General features: G+C 36.1%; 1 protein-coding gene and 1 non-coding gene across 2 annotated transcripts in view; both read right to left on the reverse strand.

The window, feature by feature from the left end:
• NUP160 (nucleoporin 160) overlaps window positions 1–20,613 on the reverse strand; it is a 55,850-nt gene that overhangs the window by 15,694 nt on the left and 19,543 nt on the right. The window contains exons 4-21 of the mRNA XM_015586357.2: window positions 19,730–19,940; window positions 19,204–19,426; window positions 17,886–17,964; window positions 17,250–17,364; window positions 16,491–16,649; window positions 11,499–11,576; window positions 11,179–11,276; window positions 9,804–9,888; window positions 7,795–7,863; window positions 6,155–6,238; window positions 5,688–5,858; window positions 4,852–4,951; window positions 4,427–4,592; window positions 3,830–3,957; window positions 3,587–3,747; window positions 1,729–1,862; window positions 1,025–1,095; window positions 166–325 (exon numbers count right to left, since the gene is read on the reverse strand). Coding sequence (XP_015441843.2) covers window positions 166–325; window positions 1,025–1,095; window positions 1,729–1,862; window positions 3,587–3,747; window positions 3,830–3,957; window positions 4,427–4,592; window positions 4,852–4,951; window positions 5,688–5,858; window positions 6,155–6,238; window positions 7,795–7,863; window positions 9,804–9,888; window positions 11,179–11,276; window positions 11,499–11,576; window positions 16,491–16,649; window positions 17,250–17,364; window positions 17,886–17,964; window positions 19,204–19,426; window positions 19,730–19,940 — 2,292 coding nt within the window. The remainder of the gene's footprint in view (window positions 1–165; window positions 326–1,024; window positions 1,096–1,728; window positions 1,863–3,586; window positions 3,748–3,829; window positions 3,958–4,426; window positions 4,593–4,851; window positions 4,952–5,687; window positions 5,859–6,154; window positions 6,239–7,794; window positions 7,864–9,803; window positions 9,889–11,178; window positions 11,277–11,498; window positions 11,577–16,490; window positions 16,650–17,249; window positions 17,365–17,885; window positions 17,965–19,203; window positions 19,427–19,729; window positions 19,941–20,613) is intronic.
• On the reverse strand, window positions 13,637–13,743 carry LOC112476727. The gene has a single exon (XR_003045186.1). It is a non-coding gene; the product is annotated as a U6 spliceosomal RNA (small nuclear RNA).

The following is a 20,613-nucleotide window of genomic DNA, read 5'->3' on the forward strand; positions in this document are numbered from 1 at the left end:
ACAGAGAAGCTTCGCTTGCCAGCCCGCCGCTCACCTTCTATTGTGTGGCCTAGTTCCTATCAGGCTATGGACTGGTACCAGTCCATGGTCTGGGGGTTGGGGACCCCTGCCTTAGACTATTTAGATAGAAGAAACCTTTCTAGTGGCTTTTAAATAAAAGGATACAAGAGCTGCAATAAATAATTGGTAATTGCAGTAATCATCTCAGGCCAATTCAACCCAGTTTGGCTCAGAGGTGCCTTTGGTTGAGAGAAGAGATGAGATATAATGTGTTTTCTGGCAACTTCTTGGAAGAATAATTCCACAATTGTCTGAGGGCAAGATACTTAAAAAGAAAAAGTTATAACAATCACCGACTTGTGATAGTAATATCGATTTTCAATTAAGACAGTCTACAAATTCATTTTATGCCCATAACAAAGAACATTTATTATTTCAAAATATAAAATGCATCATTGGTATAAATGGCAATAAAAATAAAAGCAGTTTGTAAACTGTAAAGTACTATATCAATGCAATAAAAAAAGCCACTTAAATCAACACTGCAGTCATTTCACTAGTCTCTTATATATCTTCCCTACAAAGTGTTGACAATAAGTACAGTCCCAAGTGTCCAAGTGTTATGCCACAACAACACAAAACGAATTCTCCAGAACGGTTCTCAAGCAGGAGCGGGGCTGCTTCTGAATATCTGCTGATTATACGAGATTACAAAAGCTACCGTAAAGTAAATTTAAAAAGGGATTTTGTTAAATTTATCAGTGGAGTATCAATATACAACCAAAAGGCAGCAGTGTGAATACACATACACACAACATCTTTCATTTATGTCTCACCGGGACTACAGTTTCACAAGACCCCTTGTCACAACCAGGGGTCTAAGGCCACAGCTTACTTACACCCTCTCACAGTGACAGCAGCACCTAGCCAAACTTTTTATAGCAAAGATGGCAAAAGACCCGTTCAGTGAATATGCAATAAGTGCCACATTTAAAATCAAATGCATACACAATCCAATCCTTACCAAACTTATTTGCCATTAAAGCACCAGAGTCAGTTAGTTCCAGTACTGATAAGTGTTGGAGATTAGACTCCCTGTGAGAAAAGGGAAAAAAACAGCTTAATAACTTCTCCTCTGCCAAATATCACTTCAACCAAGTTATCCTATCAAGAACACTGTTATTGTAATTAGCAAACTGTTATTGTAATTACAAGAACACTGTTATTGTAATTAGCAAACTGAACATGAAAACTCTATTCAAATCATGAAAAAATCCAGAATAGTTATAGTTTAGATTGTTGCCCTCAATATTACTCAGTGATCCTTCAATGAAAAGCCAGAGCAGAAATTTCTTAGATTTTATCTTGTCAGAGAAAACGATGGTTTATTTGATTGAAAATGTGAATCCTGTGTTGAATTTTTTCTTCTTTTGGTTATAAAGAATCTTAGTTTCCCTTTAATAACTAGTACAATGTTTTGTGTGTGGCCTAATTTTCCCTCCGACCTCATTTTATCATTTTGCCTTCAACAGGATTTATCTTTATGTCATACACACACATATATAATATATAATAATACACAGTTGTCATTTTCATTCTTGTAAGTTGCCTTTGACCTTTAGAAAATGAAGCATCTAAAAGCTCTCTGAGTTTTAAAGACAAAATATGTGACAGCATAATGTTTATAATTTTTTTCTTACAAGACAACGAAAAAAAAAATAAACTCACAGTGTGTCAACTGGAACATCAGTTGCCAAGCACTGACTTCCCCACTTAATGAGGTAATAAGATAAGAGTAGGGGAGCTGTTCGATGTAGTAGGTCTTGCTGAGCTTGAAAAAGCTGACCGACTCCCAAAATCACCTACATGTAACAGGTGGGTGGGTGAGACAGTAAACAGCAATTAGTAATAACTCTTACAGTTTAGATGGAGACAAAATATAATCATAAATACAAAGGGCATATAAAAAAGCAACATGTATACATAAATATAAGCAACGCATCTATTACATTTTGGGGTAGCAGGTGGCAAAAATATCTACCCAAGCAGTAAGTATAAAAATAATCAAAAACAGCTCACCAAGTCATGGAAGCTGATGGTGGGGGAAAAAAACCTTAAAATGCTTAACTTTTATTAAATCTGTGGATTCAGAACTGAAGAAGAGAAAAAGAGAAATCTAAGTCTTTCTGGTCTTGAGTAAAAATAAGTATGACCATTTGAGGAAAATTTGGCACTACTACTAAAAGCCTTAAAAATTACGCCTGTGACCAATTAATTCTAGTTCTTAGACCTATCCTAGAGATATCATCAAAGGTATAAAGTTATAGCTATAAAGGAAAAACTGGCAACAATCTGGATGGCCAGAAATGAGACTGAATTAAAATTGTACTAGATAACAATTAAAAGTAACGTTACAGAAGAACATGTAATAATATGAAAATGCTGATGAAATTTGTAAGGTGGAATAAAAACCACCAGATTACAAAAAAAATACACATAACGTATACTAATTTTATAAATAAAACAAAAAATGACTTGCACAGAAAACAAGGGTGTACACCAAAACATAAATAGTGGTTATCACTGTGTAGAAAGCTACAAATGAATTTCTATTTTCTTTTTGCTTACATGTAAAGGCTTATAGACAAAAAGTCTACAATGAATTTCTATTACTTCTGTGTTTAGGAAAAAATGACAAAGATTATAATTAAAAAATCCAAAAAACACTAAAGAAATGGAAGAATCTATTAAGACTGAAAAGAACTTAATAAGGGCTGCCCTAAGTGATGGACTTCCAGGAAAAGTCCTGTTGCTCCCTGGTGGCCCTAAGCAAATAATCTTCCTAAATGTTTTTCCTTATTTTCACCTGAAATTGTACCATAAACAATGTATCTGAGTTAATAAATCCTGATTTAAAAAGGATCAGTATCTCCGGGAACTCCAAAGACCTTTACATACTAACATGAAATAGTTTAATCAGATTGCTTGTCAGGCTCAGAAGAGATTCCTGATGAAGAGACAAAAGGACTTCTGGCTGTGGGCAGAAAGGTAATTTTTGAGCATGGAACATCCAGCAGGGTGGGAGACAAGGACTGCAGGATGTCTGGTGTACAGTCTTTAGTCTGGCAACTTAAGAAGAACAGGATGGAAAAGGAAGCACAGAATGGCATTGGGAGAACCCTAATGACAAACTCCCCAATCTCAAAACTGCGCTTCGGGTAAATCCTGTACTGCAGAAAGAGAGAAGTTCTTTTCTTTATTCTCTCCTCCACAGCTATCATATCCAAAATAGTACCAATAATACTCAATTTTGGGAGAGACAATTTGCGAACATTTCCCACCACTAAAAGATAATAGTGAGACAATCTGCTTCACCTATGTTCTTGATTTATAATTTCGGATTACGATGCTTACTCATTCCTAATTCAACAACTATTTATAGAGCACCTACTAAGGGCCAAGCATGGGGGACAGAGCAGTGAACAAAGTCAAAAGTCTCTGTGCTGGTAGAGCTGACTTTCCGTTATGTGCCTTAGGGTTACACCAAGTTTCAGATTTCACAAGTTTTCCCTTGAGTAGTACTTACTGCATCTCCTAGCCTCATTAATAGCTGCTGCAAGATCAAAAGGTCTCGGCAGATGAGGAAGCGAGTACTGGCAATTTTACACACGCCTCTGCACACAATATACCCTGCCGTGCTACTCCCATAAAGCTGGGAAAGATTCATTCGAACATTCAAAGGCTGGGCTGTAATTTACAAAAAAAAAAAAAAAAAGTTAAATTTATCAGATTTTTAGAAATCTTAGACATCTTTGTTGTTGTCATTTACCTGGATTAAAGCCCTTTTCCATTTCCACTTCTGTTTCATAATCCATTTCCCGTATGAGAAGCCCAATGGCATGGACTGGGTTCCTAATTTCCTGAAGTTTACTACAAATGTCCTCCATTACATTTTCTCTATAAGGGCAAGCAGAAAATTCCTATTACTACCAAGACCACATCAGACAAACCATACAAGTCCTGAAAGCTAAATGCTCTATGAAACAGGAAAACTAGCCACATAACAAAGGAGTGGAGATAATCACTCTGACATATAACATACTTTCACTCCATGTATTAAATTTCCCCTCATTTTTTCAACAAATGACAATATGAATGTGAGAAAAATACTTTTGTGCTTTAGAATTTATAGGTCAGTTAATAGTTACTAGCTAGACTATAATTTATGAGTCTGTTTTCAGACCTGAATTCATGTGTTACATTTTATGTTTAAAAGCCAAAAACGTCTATTTAGAATAAGGGCAACTCCCTATAACTTTAAGCCACTACTTTGTACATACTTGAATGTACATGAAAAACCTGACTTGGGCACTAAAAATTGCTAAATTTCCATTAGGAAATGCACTTTACCCTAAATTCTCCTTACACATCAGTAGTGATCAAATCTTCCAGAATCTGTTCTGCAGCTTTTTCTGGAGACTGTAGGTTGTAACAGCTCATCTCCATCATTACTGACATATCCATAGTCACTGACTCTCCAATCAGCCGAAGGCATTTTATAAGACATATGACATCCCGAGCAACATCCACATCTGTGAGAGAAAGTTAACATGTCTCAAGCCAATGAAGAGCTGATTAATATTATGCTAATATAAAGTAGTAATAATTAAATGCCAAGGACCTATGTGAGGTCTTGGAGATGCTTAGGCCTTTTAAGTTTTCCTTAAAATATCTACAATGTGACCTGATCAGGAAAGGTCACAGTGGCAAGCAATGTTTTTTGCATCTATTTGAAATAAAACATAGGGTTCATATAGAACAGGGATTAAATATGGACATAATAACTATTACCATCAGATATAGTCGTCTCATCCTCTGTCAAAAGGCTCTCATCAGGCAGGAGATACAAATGATCCACTAAGGAGGAAGGCACAAAGAAAGACAGGTACCCCTGGAAAAACAAATCTTCCAGTTATATTCTTTTCAGTGAATGTTTAAAGGTATAAAATTATGAACCAAATCTTATCACGAGGAAACATCAGACAATCCAAATTAAGAGACACTCTAAAAAACAGATATAGTCTTCAAAACATGTTTATGTCGTGAAAGACAAAGAAAGGCAGACGACAGTTCTTGATTTAGCTAAAGAAACATGACAAATAAACATATGCAAGTTCTTGGACTAGATCCTAGATCAAGAAAAAAATTATAGGCACAACTGGTAAAATATGAATATGAACTGTATATGTCAATCAAGTTGCCTGATTGTTAAATTGTGCTGTGGTTATATAAGAATATCCTTGATCTTTGATATATGCTAAAATATATAATGTCGATGGGGCACAATGTCTATAATTAACTCTCAAGTGGTTCAGGAAAAAAATTATTGAAAGAAGAAAAGCACATGACAGTTAACAAATGGTACATCTGGGAATACAGAAGTTCTTTGTGCTATTCTTTTAACTCTTAAATCTTAAGTTTGAAATCACTTCTGTACAAGAGATAACTAAAATGCAAAAAGGTATAAATGATGCAGAAACTATCTAAATACAAATAAACTATAATTTTAGGAAAAAAACCAAAAACAAAACAAAGTCCTAAAAGCTAACTGCAACATACAACAGACTAGCATTATGAAAGACCCAGTGAACTGTCTAAAGTTTTTCTGTATGCTTCCATTCCCTTACTTTTTTCAGCAGGCACACCATATTTGTGTGTGGATTCAAAAGTAGGGCAAGAGGATGAGAGAGGGCTTCTTGATACTGAAGACAGCAGGCATAAAACTTGCACCAGAATTCCCGTTGTAAATTTCGAAACTCTTCCTGGGAAAATTCATACTCTGTTACACTTCCTTGGAGCTGGCAAAGAAAATAAAACAAAACAAAACTTGATACCATTTAAAATCTTTCTACCCCCAAAACATGACAGTCTAGTATTTTACTAAGCTACAGTCAATGAATATTCCTTTAATATTTAATGATACATATGCATTATAAGCCATAGACTATATAAATAGGTATCTAGTTCTCTAAATAAAAGGTTTAAACATTTATACTTCCTACTAACAAGTTCCAGTGAATAATTTAACAGTTCCTCAGTATCAACCTGCCAACATCAAAATGGAAGAATATATTCTTCCTTTACCCAAACTCACCTCACTTTCAACAGCTAAAGTAACTTCTTTCTTTAGTTCACTCCAGGAAAGGTCTAAATTCCTCTCAGTTCCTCGACAGAAAATCTAAATTTAAAGGAGAAATGTGAGTGGATTATATAATACCCAAAACTGAATGAAAAATACTCTAGTTTTAGAAGGCATTGAGGCAACAGACAACAATCCAAGAGAGACTGTACATGTGCAGAATACACATTTAGCCCTGACGCTGTCCATATAATTTCTGTAAGTGAAAGTATAGCAAGTTTGAAAAAGTTTACATAGACCAGAGTAACTACAGAAATCCACAAATATAAAGGAATTATGGATTCTTTCAATTCAATAATGGAATTGGGCACATTTGAATCATTACAAAAAGCAAAAAGAAACAGAACAGCTATTGCTTAGCCAGAAGAAAGCTGTAAGACGATACTAAATATATACATCCTGAAACTGGCACAGAGGTAAGCTAAAGGAGTGATGGGGGTGCTCACTACTGGGAATAATTCTGCAAAAGGAAAGCATCTGATTAATGTCTTACAGATAATTTAATGTCTCACTGTGCAAGAGATAGCAAGAGAAATAGTATCATACATTTGATTATTGTTAAAAAGGAAAAAGTGCTGATGAGATGAAAGAAAAAACACCATAGGACAAAGTGACCATGTCATTCTGAAGTTTTTTTTAGAAAGAAAACATGAAATAGATTTTCGAGAATATACCTAAAAGAAAAGTCCGGGGTCTAGAAACTATATTACCTGAAAGTTACAGAACTGGGTGTATTTAGTCTGGAGAAAGACAGTATATTAAGAGAGTCTTAAAATATCTGAAGAGTTGCTTTATATTAGAGAGACATGTTCCAGAAAGCTCCCAAACAAAGAAGCCACCAAAAGGATGGGAGTTAAATTTCATCCAATACTGAGAAGAACTTTTAAATGACACAATTTGGGAACAATAATTCGCAAGAGCTAGTGAGAAACTCTTCATTGGACACAGAGACATCTAGAAACTGAACAGTTTTCTTTTAGAGAAGCCACAGAAAATATCTCTGCTTTGTAGTGGGAGGTCAGATCAGGAGATTCTAAGGCATTTTTCAATTCTAGAGTGATTATTCTTTAAAGAATCCTTTTAAAAGTTATAAGCATGTCTTAAACCATGTGATTTTGAAGCTAAGATTTTTAGTTTTCTTGAACCTGAGCTAATTAGATCTTCATTGTACTAACAAAAGGGTTAAAAACAAAGCACCACCAAAACTAACCAGAAAATATTTTAAATTTCTTTCAAGTATAGAGATTATACGTAGCATGAAAAGATATCTTTTTATAACAGGGTAGGCACAAGTTTCTCTTTTTACTACTGGCATGCTTCACTAGTCACTGGGAAAGTTCTCATCCTACGTCCCAACTGGCAGTCTTGCTTAATGGAAAGAACATTTATAAAAATTATAATAGTATTTATAAACACATTTATAAATGGTAACTGTAAAAAATCCTAAAAATGTTATGCAACTGCAAAAATACATTTAGTGTTTAGTATATGCAAAACAAAAATTAATAGTAACCAGTAATTATACAACAATAATAATAAGTCTTTTTTTTTTTTTAAAAGAGATAGTCTTGAATAAACATTATTCTCTCACCAACCTGTAAAGCTTTACATAAAGCTGCAGTTATGAATTGTCCTGGGGTAAATAGATTCCGCAAATACATCTCCTGTTAGGACGTTAAAAATAAAAATTAATGTCATTCTAAAAAGATACAATTTTGAAAAATTTGAAGAAAGAATTCAACACGTTAGCTTCAAAGTTGAGTTTCTAGTAGATGAACATGGCCTCTCTACATGTGAGCAATAACAAGTAGTAGAGCAAATCTACATTGTCACACTGAACATAAAGACGGCTAGATATACTATTCTTAAAACGGAGTGCTTCTCAGGGACTGCCTCACTGGGTTCTACTGGAAAACAGATTGTCAAATCCCAACTGTGGATGAAAAAAGGGATTCTATGGAAGATAACCTCACAGGGGGACTGATCATAAATTCCTGACTGGGCAGGTTGCAGTGAGTAGTCACGCCCTAGGCATAGAACTTCATTAGTAAAAGGTTTAACTTTGCCTTAATAAACTGTCCATTGTTCCTGTGCATCTAGGTTAACACACTTTAGAAATAAGCTGTAACCACGCTCTACAGAGCACATAATCTTGGTAACTATCCTGCAATCCAATCCCTGACTTGCTTCTCTCGCCTCCACGTACTCTTCCTTAATCTCAAATGCAAAACTGTTATTCTCAGGAGCATTTGAAACCTTGTTCCCAGGCATCTATTTGGCTCAAATAAACTCTTACAAAAATTCCACACAGGTTTGGGCATTGCTTAAGTGAACACAATCTTAAATGGAAGAGGTGGATCTAGGTTACTGGCAATATGCACTGGTAAGAGAACAATTAAACTAAACTGCTTTCTACACCATCCACTTCGTTCTATGGCTCACATATTAAAGAAAATGAACCAAGAAAAATGAAAAAGTGCAATAAGCTCTCAAGTGGGGAAATGAAGTAGAGAGAAAAAGATGAATAATCTCACATTGCCTAATTACTTTGACCAAATTTCATAAACCAGATTTGCCAATAAGTAGCAAACCTGAGACTAATCTTCATTCAGGTTTCCTTCCTTCTACTCAGGTTCTGGGGGATGATAAAATGACTAAGATGAAGGAGAAAAACAAGGATTTTAATAATCAGCATATGATTTTGGCTTTTAGACAAAAGTGAAGTGCCAATAAACTTTTGCGATTAAAAACATAGCAATATTCAATTTCAGATCTGGAAAGTGGGATTTCCAATCCAATTAAGAGTCTCTGTTTGAGACCCACAGCCCATAATTTTTAATCTTATTTTAAGAATAAGGTATCAACTGAACACTTTTTCTTCCATTTTTCCTGAGAGTATCCCTGGAAAACAGACTGACCTGTTTTGCTCTCTATTGCATTACCTTTTAAAGTTATTTCCTTCATAGCATATAGCTCTATCAGAATTTACCTTATTTCTAGTTTATATGCATGTACCAACATGGTTATTATAGTGGACAACTAGTGTTTGTGCCTGCCCAGAATCCACTTCCCCTTCTTTTACTAATGAATCCCTTATCTTTCTCTGGGGAACCACTCCTCCACAACTGACTTCACCACCCTCCACAAGAGCCAGGCCCAGGCTGGACATGTTTCCCATGACAAGCCAGACTAGTCTATTTCTTCTGATCAAAGTGAGTGTCAGGAATTAGCACATGACTCAAGTAGGCCAGTGGGTGTCTATTTCAGGACCTGGGACAGAGATGCTCTCTTTCCTCTGGGGTTGCTTCACATTCACAGAATGCACAGGCTCAGGAAGCCTGCCTGAGAGTAAACCCAACAAGGAGAAAGCAGAATACAGACAGAAGACAGATCAAGCTCTAAAAGCACTGTCCAGCCATGGCTGAAGCCAAGTAACTCTGTACTTCTCAGCTGCACAAGCCAATACGTACTCATTTTAAGCTTAAGTCAATTTGAGGTGGGTTTCTTTCATCTGTAGCAAAAAAGTTCTAATACAACCGGTTCCTCTCAAACTAATGATCAGGGCAAATCATCTCCTTATGTATAAGACTTTAGCATTGCTTACTCTGGGTTCCTGATCATCTCTGATAACGATTTCTTCCCCAGGCAGAGGCTGCATAAAAACCGGATTCCACTGACCTGCAACATTACTACAGACAAAAAAAGTCCATCAGTCTACACAAAAATGATAAAGACGAAGCTTATGCTGTTGGCAGTATCTGGGCAGGGAGGGCCTCATCCCTGAACCTCTGCAATGACTGCTTGATCAATTCTATTAAAAATGTTTCAGAAAAAAGAAACTTATTCTTAGAAGAGTCTGCTTTTATAGAAGTGCTCTTACCAGTTTTAAGTTACCTTTCTGAAATTAAAACTCCAAACCCAAATCTATAATAGCTAATTTTTATTCTGCATTTACTATATACTAGATGTTATATTAGGTACAGTTCTAGTTACTATTCATGTATGCCTTATAACTTTGAAGGATGTATTAACCCCATTTCACAGATGTGGAAAGTGAAGCTTAAGGTATCTCATAACTAGTAAGTTGCATAACCAGGATTCAAACTCTCATCTAACCCCAGATTCTTTGTTTTTTTACTATTTTGTTTGAATGCCATCTATCAGGAGTCCGCTCAGATTTTCTGAGGTGTGGCTGCTCAGGGTCAATCTGTGAGGCAAGCATTCCAGAACTCTATTCTAGAATACAGGGTTATCAGGGACCCCTAAGATTCAATTGATTTAGTTCCAGGCACATCGAGCTATATCCCAGGGAATCCTGCACAGGTATTTCAGAGGTTACACAAGTGTTTGATTCAAAATTGGCTTTAAAAATGTATTTTGTGACTATTAAAAAATTTAAACTGGTATCATATAAATTAAAAATATCACATACCAAATATATCTAATACTTAGAAATTATCAACACATTAAATTATGTTATAATTTCATACTTATTAAACACTAGTTTGGTTATACAAGAGTTCATTATCTTTTGAAGAAAAAGGTTTCCTGTTTTTAAAAAAGTTTGAGAAGCACTGTACTTCTGCAATCTGCTTTTCATCTTTTGATGAAGAAACTGAGAATCCAAAGTGGCTGCAGTGTCTTTTGGACTTTGTGGTTATCAGAAATTGTCTTTTCTTAGAAGCAAAAAATAACCCTCCCAGGTTAGAAGTATTTTGGATACGTGCCATCTCTCCCAAGAAATACAGTATTTTATCTCATTCTATCCCCAAGATTCCTCATTTTGTCATAAAACTAAAAGGTAAAAAATAATACAAAACGCAAAAGATGTTTCAGAAAACAGTTAGCAATAGGCAAACCCAGGGCTGTATCCTTTAAATGCAAACCTTTGACTTTGTTTCTACATAAAAAAGCTCTCATGTATTCATAGTATGAAACTGCTTGGGGTAAGGCAGATGACAGAGGTAAGTGATACATACTGTTCAAAATTGATGTATTTCACAAGTGTTTGGTTCTCAGCATCATGCCACAGGGCCCAGATATCCGTAGGGGTTAAGGCAAAGTCAATTAGTGTCTCCTAGGAGGAAATGTGGGGTAAAAAAGGTAGGTTAAAATAGAAAGGGTAGCAGTTTAAGGCAACTTACATTTGTATCGGTAGAAGAGGTAAAAGCATATGAAAGAGTACCACATGAAATAAAATTTTGTTTGCATCCATTTTAAGGTTTCGATCTATTACAACGTAGTTGAGTCAGCCAATTCTTCTTTCCTATACTTATATACAAAGGATGATCCAACCTACCTGAGAAGTGAATAGGGAGGAAATGTGATCTAGACTGTAGCGGTTATTCTCAGTGCTCACCAGCTGGAAAATGCAGAACTGTTAAAACACAAATTGATAATTTATTATTTGAAATAATCAATGTGCTACTTTTTTAAATGAGTTATTAGCATTCAGAAACTAATTTGAAAAAAGTATGGTCAAATACACATTATATTTATACCATCTTAATCAGTGGTGTTAAGTACATTCACATTGTTGTGCAGCCGATCTCTCAAACTTTTCATCTTGCAAAACTGAAACTCTATACCTGTTAAACGACTCCGCATTCTCCTCTCCCCCAAACCTTTGGCAACCACCATTCTACTTTGTCTCTATGACGATGACTACTCTAGGTGCTTTATATAAGTAAAATCTTAAGAGTATTTGTCTTTTTTGACTGGTTTATTTCACTTAGCATAATATCCTCAAGGTTCATCTATGTTATAATATTTATCACAACTTCATTCCTTTTTACAGCTAAATTTCACTTTATGCATATACCATATTTTGTTTATTCATTCATGTGTTGATGAACACTGGTTGCTTCCATCTCTTGGCTATTGTGAATAATGTAATAAACATGGGTGTACAAATATCTTTTTGAGACCCTGTTTTGAATTCTTTTGAGTGTATACCCAGAAGTAGAATTGCTGGATCATAGAGTAATTCTATGATTATTTTTTTGAGAAACTGCCATACTATTTTCCATAGCGACTATAGCATTTTACATTCCCATCAGCAATGCATAAGGATTATGATTTCTCCACATCCTTGCCATCACTTGTTATTTTCTGTTTTGTTTTGTTTTTGATAGCAGCCATCCTAATGGGTGTGAGGTGGTATCTCATTATGGTCAGAAACCTATTCTTAAGTTTAAAACATATATACAATACAAATCAACATTAGCCAGTTAATCTTTATTAAAAAAACAAAAACAAAAACCCTATAAAATACTTCATCTTTAGTATTTAACTCCCTTGTCAAAACAAAAAAATTCAAACTCAAAATAATTTGATGGGTACTTAAAATAATTTTTTGATAAAGAAAATTCACAGAACAAATTGGTAGTTACAAAAAAGATGTCAGAGATGTAAAGTACAGCATAGGAAATATAATCAGTAATACCGTAATAACTGTATGATGCTAAGTGGGTACTAGACTTAATGGAGATGACCACTTCGCAAAATACATAAGTCTAACAACTATGTTATACACCTGAAGCTAATATAATGTTAATGTTAACTGTAATTGAAAAAAAAAAAAGAAAATTCACTGACAAGAGTAATAATGCTTCAGACTAGTAAGAGTGACAATGGGTCTGTCCTTACAATGTAAGCAATTTTCAACAAGTAAATATATATTTATATATATTATAATATATATAATACACACACACACACAGAGTCCCTTTTGAGAAAAAAAAAAGACTGTATGAAATAAGAAAAATATATGTGGTAATCATATTTACCCCAGCCTAGAGTTGTATTTTATAAGCTACAGACCTCAACTCATTAGTGGAATATTAATCAATATAGCAGGTCTCATACAGCATTAAAAAAAAAAAAAGCACCCCAAAGGGAAGTATCAGAGTTCATCATATCATCACTCATAGTAAATACTTTATAAAAATTTTGTTGTTAATGTTCATCATCTCATATGTATATACTAGGTAGCAATGAAAAATATTTCTTATTGCAGATTCTAGCCAAAAAACAAGTTGGAAGAATGTTCGTCTAATGCAGTGGTTCTCAAACTACCTGTAATTAAGGATTAGTTTTGTTTTGGTTTGTTTTTTAATTTCCAATCCATTGCAGACTGATTACTTTTATAAAATATATAAACTCTGTATGTGGATATCTATGGCATTGTCAAATCACTAAGAATTCCTGGCCCAGGACTAGTCCATACACAACACGGTAGATCTACAAGACTTCTTTTTTTTTAAATTTTATTTTAAATCTTAAAAAGTTAGACATTTATACAATCCATGAAGTGATCTCTCTGATTATTCTAGCACCCATCTGTCACTACACACAGCCATTACAATATTGACTATATACCCTATGCTATACTCTAAATCCTTGTAACCATTTTGTAACTACTAATTTGTACTACTTAAAAATATGGAATGCTTCATGAATTTGCATGTCATCTTTGTACAGGGGCCATGCTAATCTTTTCTGTATTGTTCCAATTTTAGTATATGTGCTGCCAAAGCAAGCACTACAAGACTTCTGTTTGAGATTTTTATAAATTTCTTAGATGGAAATACAGATAGCATGCTTATTATATCGGTGAGAACCTACTGAATTAAAACACTTATTAACAGACTTAGAATCCAAAGAACCAAAAGAAAAACAAGAACAAATAATATTAATAGAAATGGATGTAAAATATTAGAAATTAAAAAATACAAAGGTGCAACTATGCAGATTAAGGAGAAAAAACCATGCTGAAGAGCAGTTTTTGTAAAGAGGGGAAGAGAAAAGACTATAAATTCATAACAATCTGAACAGGCATGAGGGTTACATGGCTGCCGAAAAAGTTTCCCTGATAGAACCACAGTGTTCAAAACAAAGGAGGTAAGAGCTCTGCTCATTCTGACACCACTCCTAGAATACCACATTCAACTCTGGATCTAACTTTTAGGGCACTGGTTCTCAAAATGTGGTCCATAGACTCTTATAGGTGCCTGAGACGTTTCAGGGGGTCAGTGAGGTTAAAATTCCTTTCAAAATAATACTATGACATTATTTGGCCTTTTCGCTGTGTTGATATTTGCACTGATGATGCAAAAGCAAATGGTGAGTAAAAATGTCTTAATGTGAATCAAGATAACCACACCAAACCAAACACACTTTCATAAAAACTAGGAGTAGAAACTTCCCCTACCCAATAAATGGCATTTATGAAAAATTCACAACTAATATATACTCAATAGTGAAACGTTGAAAGCTTTTTCCTTTAGATCAAGGAAGAAGACAATGATATCAGGCCTTGCCACTTCTATTTAACATTGTGCTGGAGTATATGTCCAGGGCAATTCAGCAAAAAAAAAAAAAAAAAAAAGGAAAAAAAGAAAGAAATGGCATCTATATTGGAAAGGAGGCAGTATAACCTGTATTTAGAAAGTCCTAAGGATTCCACTATAACACTATTAGAACTAATAAAAGTTCAGTAAGGTTGTAGGATTCATGGTCAATATACAAAAATCAACTGTTTTTCTATAAATTTGCAACGAACAACCTGAAAATGAAATTAAGAAAATAATTCCATTTATGATAGCATCAAAAAGAATAAAATACCTAGGAATAAAATGATCAAAAGAACCGCAAAATTTGTATTCTGAAAACTATAAAACATTGTTAAAAAAATTATAGATCTAAATAAACAGAAAAGCATCCAATGTTCATGGTAAAAGGCTTAATACTAAGATGGCAATATTTTCCAGTATGATTTAAACACACTCTATTAGGAACTGTGAAATAATCACTTCTCTATATATTGGTCTCTGCCCCTGGTTCCTGACACTAAGCTCCTAAAACACTTACAATCCCTTGAATGACAGGGGTACCAGGAGCATCTTTTGTTCTAATATTTGGTCTTTGATCCCAGTTCTTGACACAGAGATCTTAAGTCTCTTGGAACTTCCTGGATGATAGGAATGAGGAAACTCCTGGATAGCTTCAGGATGGGGGCTGGACAACAGAAAGACCAAACCATAATTGGAAGCCTGGAACTTTCAGCCCAACCTTCATCCTCCAGGGAAGGGAGAGAGGCTAAAGACTGAGTTAATGGCTCATGCCTACATGATGAAGCCTCCATAAAAACCCCTAAAGTATAGGACTTGGAGAGCTTCCGAGCTAGTGAACACATCCCTGTGCTGGGAGGGTGGCACACCCCACCCCAATACCATGGAAAGAGAAGCCCTTGCACTCAGGACCTTTCTGGACCTCACTCTATATACCTTTTCATCTGGCTGTTTCTCTAGATCCTTTGTCATATAATAAACTAGTAAACATAAGTGATTCTTTGAGTTCTGTGGGCTGTTCTAGCAAATTATTGAGCCCTCAAAAGGGGTCATGGGATGAATCAAGAGCCCAAGGAGGTGAGAACAGTGTCCACCTTTGGGAGTAGCCTGGTTTAGGGTATAGGAGCAGGAGCAGGGTGAGAGGGCTTCCACAAAACGAAGGGCCTGACCAGGTGGAAACTCAACAGGACTAGAAGGGTGTCCATACAGAGTAGCAGCCTGCAGCCTGCAGTGGGGATTAGAGCCCAAGTAGGTGAGAAGGGTGTCCATTGCATGTGGGTGGCCTAGTGCAGAGAATCAGGGCCCAAATAGTGTGGAGGGCATCTATATGAAGGGGCAACCTGGAATGGGATATCAGAGTCTAACAGGAATGTGGGCACCCAGGCAGGGCAGCAGCCAGCATGAGGGATCCATGCAGAGTGAGGAGGACGAACCTCATTGGAATGTTAATAAGAGTAAGTGGATAACATGTAAAGTGTGAGCTGAGCAAGCATACTCCAAGCATTTATGTTAATGTACATAAAGGGCCTGGCACTGTGCCAAACATAATACCCAACAAACAGCTGTTTATGATTATGCTATTGTATCACATCCTAAATATCTCATTTTCATGCAACAGCTTGTGTTTGATGAGCAAAATTATTTCTAAAAATTAACTTCCCCTATGTCCCTTAAATAACTCCATTTTTTCGTAGACCTAAATTTGCTCTTTCTCATTTCATTTTGGTTAACTTTTCCTGTCATATTCTTTTAAATTCTCTACCTCCTTTTATTCTGACTTCTCTTTCAAGACCTTTTAATTCACATAGTAACACAAAACCCACCATCTCAGTGGAAACACATGAGACATTTAGGTTGGTGTCTGAAATTGACTTAATGAAGCTACAGCTCCTCCCCCACATCAATACATAGAGAATAACCTGATGTGTCATATTTCATACCTGTCCTCGTTTTGGTGCATGCATGTATATCCCTAGATAGAGTCCCATGGAAGGGGAATAAGCAAGTCGTAATTTGTGTCCAGTCCCAGCCATGAGCCGAAGGTCTTTATTCACAGGGACATATTCCAGCATGTCAGCTACCATCAGGCACATCTGGTCCTGCCCAAGATAAAAGAGTTAATAACTGGTATCAAAGAATATTTAGGTTAGAAAACAAATCCCCTTCCTCTTTAAAGGATACACATCCACTCTTTTTTTTGGACATTAAAAAAAAAAACATCACTTTTATTGACAAGTTAGGGACATGATGGACAACTTCACACAACAGAAATAAGGCAGTCCCAAGATACTGGAGTGTAACATTGCAGCAGACAGTTTGTTTGCTGAAGGACCCTACAGATTTCTTTTTGAGGGGTAAGATGAAATTATCTCTGATAGATAAAATTATCAGTTTTTTGGTGAATCTTGAAAACTATTTTATGAACCTGAACTTCTAAAGCATATTTGTTCTTAAGTGAATGGTATACTCTGTACTATTATTTCACCTTTTCTGTTAAGACTCATAATTTTCAAAATATAAAGACAAGGGGAGAAATATAAGAAAAATAAAGCCAAACGAAACTGTCTAAATCTGGAAATGGCCTATAATTTTCAAACTAAGAGATCTGATAACCTAAGAGAAGCAGCAAGATTTACTTCAATTCTCTAACAATTCACAGTCCTATTTTAACTTATAGAAACTATAAATGTAGCATTTACCTTATAAGACCACATTCGTAGTTTATGATCCTGGCACAGAGCAAAGATGAAGGCATCATGCTCGACACAATGAATGGCAAGGCTGAGGGGACGATCTGAAGGTCCCTGATCACCTCTAAAAACATAAGGCCAGTTTAGAGTTTGACTATTGCAAATCATCTGATTGTTAGAATTTGCAATTTAAGATATAAAATTAGAAATGTATACTTTTAATCAACATAAGGAGCAAGTGTTTATATGTTGGTGTAAGACCACTACACTTTTTATTTGATTTGTAATCGATTACTATGATAAATTTTAAAAGGCTCTATGTAACAATGGAATACTGTCCTAATCATCAGAAACTTTCTACTTTGAATATTACACAAAATTGATTTGGTAAGTCGAGGCAGAGCGCTGAAATAGATATTGGGAAGACATACACAGTAAGCTACTTTTTGCTGTCAGGGTGGCCAATCTCAAATGAGGTGGGCTCTGGAGCGTGGCTCTCCTCAGATGGGAAGTGATATTGTGCAGACTCTCCTTTCCAGTGTAATCTTTACCTGCCTTGGAGTAATACTGGAAGCAGTAACAGGTGCTGACCCATGTAAAATTAAATTCTCAGGCCCCCTGATTTACCTGCCAGACAGCACTCACCTGATAGCTGTTGGCATCCAGCCTATAAGCAATCGTTGCATTACTGAACTCTGTTTCAGTTCCACAATTGACACCATTCCTAAAAGATTGAAAACAGATCAATGACATCCAAGACACCTCTTGATGATACTTCGTGACACCCAAAGGCAAGAAGGATGCAACAATGAACAAGCTCTTTATAACAAATGACAGGCTTCTACATTTCTATAAGAAGTCTTAAGATGTACCTTTTCATGTATATCGCACCTAAAATATTTTGAATCATTATTGGATCAATAAAAATAGCATTTTTAGATTCCTAGGGAAAATTTTTGCCATTTATAAATAACTCGTATTGTTTAGAAGAAATACTTTATTCTTTGACAAAGAATCAATGGGCACCTTTCATGTGTCAGGCAGTGCTAGGTGTTGGAGATGGAGCAGTAAACAAACAAAATCCTGCCTTCATGGAACTTACATTCCATTGGGAGATGGGAGAAGCAAGAAGTTAACAAATTAAGTAGAATTAGCAATAAGAGAAAAATAAAACACGGAAAGTGAAAGCTACGGCAGGGTGTGTGTGCAATTTTGAAAAGGGTGGTCAGGGAGGGCCTAGCTGAGGGGGGCATTGAGTAAAGACCTAAAGGAGCTAAAGGAAGGAGCCAAGCTGGTTGCTGCGGAGACTATTCCAGGCAAAAGCCCTGAGGAAGGCGTGCCTGTGTGTTCAAGGGACTGCAAAAAGGCATGTGGCTGGTGCTGAGGTGAGGGGTCCTGTTCACCAATGTAAGGACTGTGGGTTGATTCAGAGTGAGATAAGAACCGCCCTCATTCGAGGGCTTTGAGTAGTTTACTGACATGACTTGATTTAGGTTTTAAGTATTTCAGTCTGCCCGAGAAGTTTCTGTGTAGGAGTTAAGGACAGATCTGGGGAGATATTGAGGAAGGTGATGCAATAATCCAGGCAAGAGATAGTGGTGACTTGAAGCAGGATATCAGCAACTCGACTTTCTTGTTTTCATTAATTAATTTTAGTTATAGTACCTCAACATAAAGGTAGTCAACTGATCTCTACAAGAGACCTTAGAATAGGCTGTCTTAGTTATGTTTTCCCATATTCCAGTAAGCTTTACAGTTCCTCATCCACTATATAAAATCATGCCCTCTTGGAAGAAAACAGTGAAGCATTTGGGATGCATTGGGTAAGTGACACTGAATGATCTTTTCAGGAGTGTTATGGAAGCAATTCCTGTGTTGAGTGATGGGTATGGATCTCCAAGATCTGTGTTAATGCCAACCTTCCTTGTTTAAAGTTATATCCACATTCAGTTCCCATTCTTACCAGGTATGTCGTAAGGAGGTAGTTTAAGAACGAAGATTCCTCCAGCAGCAGAAGGTAGAGCAAACAGGGCCTCCCCATCATTGCTAAGCCAGGCTGCCGAGGTGGTAGAATTAGGGGGGAGTCCGGGGACTGCTGGAATTAACTGATTGTTGCAAGGATCTCTGAAATCAACTTTTCCAATGTCAGTGAATATTGATTGCATCTGACTTTCAACTACTAACTCCTGTGGGGTAATTACAAAGAAAAATCTGTTAAATCAGAATAAGCTTAACTTTGCATAGTTCCTCTCAATTGCTACCAAAGCTTCTAGAGTAAAAAATCGTCCAGCTTAAAAAGAAATCTATTTTTTTAAATGAAAACTATTTCTTCAACCTACAATGTGTCTGATCATTTTAAATAGTAACTATCAAACTGTGTGTGGTGAGGGCTACCAAGGAATTCAACTTTCCTTCAATTCCAAAGGCTATTGCTCCAGTACTTATGTGTGACAGCCAGAGGAATCTAATAAAGGACTTAATCAACTTACGCTCCTATACATCCGGGAAGGGTGTGGTAAAAGCAACCTGTGTACTGTTTGATTGGTTAATATCAAGATTATCACATGATTCTGAGTCTCAGAGACATGAACCCCTCCAGGTAAGAGGCTGCAATTTTGGAATTTGAGGCGAACTGCATTATTCAACAAATTTATATCCAGTGACTCTTCCACCAGCTCCAGTGTATCTCCGGAGGTCTTCCTGTTAAAAAAAAGTACATTTCTTTAAAAAGTTTATGCTTTTCTTTCTAACTAATTGTAGCACTGAAATACATGGAAATAGTTTCCTGGTAAACTCTCCCAATTTGAAAATTTTGGATAAACATAGTCAGACCAATTTTTACACCCTGAACCACCTTATATAGATTTACCAAGCATACTATAAAACTCAAATCTTATCATATGAAGACATTTCCAAACTTGACAGTCCACTTATTTAGAACTATATTCAATGCAATTACACTCCACTCTAATGAAAATCATGCCACATACCCCCATTACTTGAGGTGGAACATGGCCTCCACATATATAACTACAGCCTCAAACTATAGTGACCTTAATACATATGGGTATTTCCCCTCCCCTTCCTTCCGCTACTTCTTCCTGCTAGGATTCAGGGCAGACTCTTCTCCAAGTGCAACTGCCACATAGTAGCTCTGGAACTATAGAAGGCACTAAGCTGGGAATGCCATAACATCTCATTACCTTGATTACCATACTACCCAAAGAGCAGGTCTCCTTCTAGCAATTAAAGGCCAATCTCTGACTTTCTCAAGAATATCCCTCCTGCATCCATCTCTCCTTCTTCCAGAGCCTTCTACCGACATGCAAATATGCTCTTCTCAGGCCTTTCTCTTTCCATCACCCCATTCCAG

This window comes from Pteropus alecto, unplaced genomic scaffold (genome assembly GCF_000325575.1).
Source record: "Pteropus alecto unplaced genomic scaffold, ASM32557v1 scaffold71, whole genome shotgun sequence".
Taxonomy (NCBI): Eukaryota; Metazoa; Chordata; class Mammalia; order Chiroptera; family Pteropodidae; genus Pteropus; species Pteropus alecto.